Source organism: Stegastes partitus, unplaced genomic scaffold, assembly GCF_000690725.1.
Source record: "Stegastes partitus isolate 25-593 unplaced genomic scaffold, Stegastes_partitus-1.0.2 Scaffold225, whole genome shotgun sequence".
Lineage (NCBI taxonomy): Eukaryota > Metazoa > Chordata > Actinopteri > Pomacentridae > Stegastes > Stegastes partitus.
The window spans coordinates 211,347-216,830 of NW_007577956.1; the positions used below are offsets into that span (position 1 = coordinate 211,347).

General features: G+C 46.5%; 1 protein-coding gene across 1 annotated transcript in view; it reads right to left on the reverse strand.

The window, feature by feature from the left end:
- The window catches only part of syngap1b (synaptic Ras GTPase activating protein 1b), a 190,987-nt gene that overhangs the window by 146,365 nt on the left and 39,138 nt on the right, over positions 1–5,484 (reverse strand). The window contains exon 2 of the mRNA XM_008281155.1: positions 428–798. Within this exon, the coding sequence (XP_008279377.1) occupies positions 428–798 (371 nt within the window). The remainder of the gene's footprint in view (positions 1–427; positions 799–5,484) is intronic.

Genomic DNA, 5,484 nt, shown 5'->3' on the forward strand with positions numbered 1-5,484 from the left:
GTCTTTAAACTACAATCCCTGAGACACATTTACTGCACTTTGATTGTCTCTGTTTCACTCGCTGTGTGACCAGTGGATGCACCTGAATTAGGTGAGCTACTGTAAAGGGGATGAACATGTGTGATTTTACAACTTATAGTTCTGATGAATTAACATTATCGTGTTGAACGAGGTTTAGTTTTGTAAATTATTCTCCAAAACGCCTGAATGAGCAGGATTCATGATGAAAGCAATAAAAAGTGAAATTTAAACTGGGGGTAAGTCTCTGTATGGACACTGTACATCAAGGACATCCTGATGACCGCTCGTGTTTCCTTTTACATGTCTGATTAGTAATAATACAGGTGACCAGGTAATTCTATCAAACAATCTTAACAGGTGAAGCGCTGTCGGTGTCGGAGTGTTCTGGGTGTGTGGAGCACAATACCTCTTCCTGGTCCAACATGTAGAGCTGATTTCCGGAGCTCACGCGAAGACGGGGGTTCCAGCGGTCGTGGGGTGCACGATCGTGCGACGGGCGGTCGTAGATGGGGCGCTCGTGGGAGGGGCGGCTGTAGGAGGGACGGTCGAAGGAGGGGCGTTCGAAAGAGGGACGTTCGAAAGAAGGGCGTTCGAAAGAGGGACGTTCGAAAGAAGGACGTTCGAAAGAAGGACGTTCGAAAGAGGGCCGGTCGTAGGCGGGGCGCTCGTAGGCGGGACGGTCGTGAGCAGGACGGTCGTAGGAGGGAGCGTGGAAGGAGTGGGCGTGGGAGCGATGATGGTGATGATGGTAGGAGGGGGGGACGGCACACCTTGCATCTGGAAAGGAGAGAAGGAGGAGAGAGGGGGGTGGGGGGGAGGCAGGAGGGAGGAGAGAGGAGAAGGTCAGTTAGGATGGTCGGCAGGAGGAGGCTGAGACACATGTCTGTCCTCATCACGTCAGCGTCAGGTGACATCAGGGCGCCTCGTCTGCACACGTTAGCTACAGCGAGCTCAGGCCGTCCAGAAGCTGCTGGACGCCAGATTCTGGTTCTGTTTAAACATAATAACATTAATAATAAACGCTTATGAAACAAGACGACCAAAGTGCTTCTCAAAGATGAGACGATGAGCACAGTGACAGGTCATCAGAGGCCTCAACAACTACAGCATTAAATAAACCGAGCAGCAAACTGGTGAACACACAACATGAGTTTTCTTTTTGACCGTATTCTTTCTTTATTGATTCGATTCTGCTTTAACACGTGGCCATTAAATATGAAGATACAGTCATGGACAGTTAGCTTAGCTTAGCTTAGCATAAGCAGCCTCTGACACAACCCCAGTATGACAGGTTAGTGAGTTAGTTTTACAGGTTCTTGCTGGCTCGCTGCTTCACCCTGATTTACAGTCTATACTCCACATTTACCTGGTGAAGCTTTATATGTAAAGTGGTGTCAATTTCTCAAAATGTCAAACTCTTCCTTTAAAAACACATCCGTTAAAACACTATTCCTAATATTTGCATGCCTCTAAACTGCACTCTCTTTTATGTTGGAAAAGATTTTCTTCCCAAAGGGAAGACGTGTGACGTAGCAGAGCGGCATCAGTGTGAAGACGCCACAGGTCAGGATGGTGACGTGAGGTCACGGCGGTGGAGCAGCAGGAAGATCACGGATCATGTCCTGTGTGGGAACATTGTTCCTGGATTTAAGTTTCCTTTCGGTTTTTGCATCAAAGTTTCTTGGTGTCTAGACTTTGGTTTACAACACAACCCTTTCACAACATGTTTGAAGCGTCTCCATCTCCATGGTTACCGAGGCGACATGTCCCATCACATCTCATGTATGATGAGTGGACTGGAAGGGAGCGACAACAACAAAACTAAATCAACGGCAAACATCTGATGAGTTCTAAGGCTACGTTCACACTGCAGGACTTGATGCTCAATGAGGATTTCTTTGTGACTTCCTTCACGTTTCCACTTCAATGCGACTTGTATGTGATCTGCTGTGTGAACTTCATACGAGCCAAAAGTGTCCCGCATGCGCAGAAGAGGCCACGACGGCAGAACAGTGACGTGTAGGTCAGATGAATGCGACCCGGCCGCTCAGACAGAAGTCACACGGCAGAAGGTCAGATCAGATTTAGGACCACATATCCAAGTGGCCCGGGTCGCATTTGAAAAAAATTGGATCTGCATCGTTCAGACTGTCATGAAAAGATCCGATACAGGCCGCACAGGGCAAAAGAATCTGATTTGGGTCACTTCAGCTGCTGTCTGCACGCAGCCGAACATATTCATCGTCCATCATCAGATGTAATCCTGCAGAAAATCCCTCAACATGTGATTGACAATGTGGTTTAGTTTTAAAGGACGGACTGCACGTGGACACACAGAACAAAGAAGAGGAACGTTCACGGAGCATAAGGAACATGTGGAGAGCTCACCGATGCAGGAGTCAACACGCTGGATGGAGCCGCTTCAGTTTTAGCTTTAAACACCTCATATTCTGCACATTCGTGTGTTTGGGGGTCTGTCAGAAGATGTTCATGTCCGTGCTTTATGTTCAACAGACCCATCATTTTGCTCATTCTGCACATTGTTACTGCAGCTCTGTAACTGTCTATGTGAGCGCTGGTTCTGACCTGCAAAGCCCAGAAAAGGCCCAATGAAAGCAAGGTCATGTTGGTTCCACACTGGATGAGTGAAGGGATGTAAAGCTGACAGATGAGGCTATGGTGAGGAAATGATGGCGAGGAAGCTGCTGTGACCAAACTAGTAAAAACCGTTAGGTGGTGACATCGATACAGAAAAACCTGGACTTCAACCACAGAGGAGTGTCAGGCAGGAGAGAAGCAGCGTTTTCTGGAGAAGAGAAGAAATCTGGGCTTTGTAAGGTTTCATATTCACGTTTCACTACAGGAAAAGGAAAACCCAGAAGCATCACATGGGTTCTGTAGAGCCGTCCAGACCGGCTCACTTCGTCCACGATAATGCAGACATGCACAGAAACTGTTTTCCGCTGGCTGTTGTTCTTATGATGCTAATCCCATTCACACAGACAGGACAAAAGCAAACAAAAGAGCCGCTTCCTCTTACGTCTAAAACTTTGCCGAGACAAACGCTAAGCAGCATTAGGCTGAGCAAAGACGCATCTGGAAACACAACAAAGTGAAACTAAAACACACAAACTCTGTGATTTATGGGAGGAAGGCGCTCGACGGCGGCTCTGTTTGATTTCAAAGACTTTATCTGTGTTAGTTTTACAGTCACAGCTAAAAATGATAATTGTCTAATTGAACAAGTCCTGGGTCCATCTCACCACAGCAATCTGCTCATCTGTACCTCGGCCCGCGGCGGTCCTGTCCACCGAAATGAGCAGAAATCTGTTCTGAGGTTCCTGAGATATCCTGCTGACAGACAGACAGAGGAACGGGGCTATAATCTGCTCGGCGGGGGAACGAGTTATCTTTGACATTATCCTCCATTCCCGGGATCGTTTAGGAAGATGTGGGAAAAGAACCAAAATAACATCTGAGGGTCCTGTGCAGCAGATAATTAAAGAAATTGATCACACAGTATCGGAGACATTAATATGGATTTTTTCCAGATAGCTGTTTGACTTGGCCCTAAGTGAGGAATGTGTGGCTCAGGAGCGCCGCTAAATGAGCCACTTTGTCTTTCCTTTCTTTGCTGCTGTCTGAGTCGGCGGCCTAATTGCACCGTCTTAGCTCACATTTAAAGTTATAAATTATAACTTTTTCACACTATAAGGAAATGATAAAGGGAAATTGCAGGGAAACACACCATGAGCGCTGAATAATGCTCTCCAGGCTTTTATCGGTTTTCTGTGCATTTCCGGAGCTCACAACAGTACATAGCATTTCTGTTTCCACACTTTTGTCCGTCTCTGAGACCCTCAGTCTTGTGCATCTAAAGGGCGTCTCTTGATGGATTGCTGCTCTGATATTGACCCTCCTCTTTAGACTCTTTATTTATTCTCTCTGTTTAAGCTCCAGACGGTTTTATTTCTTTTCCATTTAGCAAAATGCAACAACAGCATCTCTCACATGCTTCAGGTTACCACTGCCGCCGAGCAGTTTCCAGCCATGGATGCAAAAGCAAACGTCTGGAGGCAGCTCTGGCCTCACAAAGACGGCCTCCTCTTTTAGAAGTGATCTGGATTTAATGCACGTGTATAAAACTTTCCTTAAAACTCTGCCGGGATCAGCATCACACATCCTAGTTCAGACACGTGAACTAATTTGCACTGAAGCCGAGTGATTTTAAAAGAACACACTGATTTCAAAATGAAATCCTGGAGTAAAGGATTTAAGGAGCATTTCTGCAGAGCGTGAGTCAGTCAGAGGAGCGCTTCCCCGGGGCTTCACACCTCCTGCACTGAGGAAAAGCCAGATTCACACTTACAGCATCTGCAGACTGTACGACAAGGCCGAACACACACACATGTTCACACAGTCACGCAGAGACGAGGCGAGAGGAAGCTGATGTTAGTTTGACCCGGAGAACACACACACACACTATCGTAGCACCTCGCTAACGCTTCGTACCCGACACGCTGCATAAAGTTGTTTTTTTAAACATACAAGACAAAGAAAAGCGATCATGCAGCTGACTGACTGACTCCGTCCCCATGAAGAGCCACCAGCGGCCCACAATGCAACACCACAGCACGTCACAACCGATTACACTCCTGCATCCTCACTTCACGTGTTCTCTCCACTCAGACGGTCGACAGCAGCTCTGCATCCCCGCCTCAGCGCAAGAAGCAGCCGATCCACTAATAACAACTGAGTTGATCTTTCAGGTTCCTGTTTGAATTATGAATCGAGCTGCTGAAATATTGATGAGCTCCTAAACAAGCAGAGCTAATTAAAATGGACTAATAAAGAAATGAAGCGAGGGTGAATCATGGAAACCACATGCGGTCACGTAGCCGGGGAGAGGCTCTCACTCCGGCTTCAGGGCGCTTCAATCACACATTCTGCTGATATGCTGGAATAAAGTTTGTAGTCCTTCTGTTGTGGGGGTGATCACTCTAAATATAACTTTTTGTCCAGTCCTACCAAGTCGCACATACACACACGCACACAAAATCCAATTTGGAAAAACAATATCATGGAGTATGAATCATTGGGGTGGACAGAAACTCCAAACTCCAGGCCATGAATACGGGCCGCTGCATTAAAGGGTCACAACAGCTTCCGCTGAGGCTATTTTTAACAATATAAGTAAGAGAAAAGAGGGTTTGAGAGGGAAAGACTGCAGCACGCAGGCTGACGGATTTCTGTCAGGAACTTCTTCAGCTCATTTGGGCGATTGTTGGCTGCCAGCTGATGGATGTTCATCTGATTGGACTTTTATTCTGTGTAGAACAAGTTCATCCCAGTGCTTTCTGTTCCTGCCACTGACAATTATTTTAATCGTTTCCTCTATAAAGTATTAAAATCAACAAGATAAATCCATCACAGGTAAAATCAGACCAACAAAAACAGCAAATT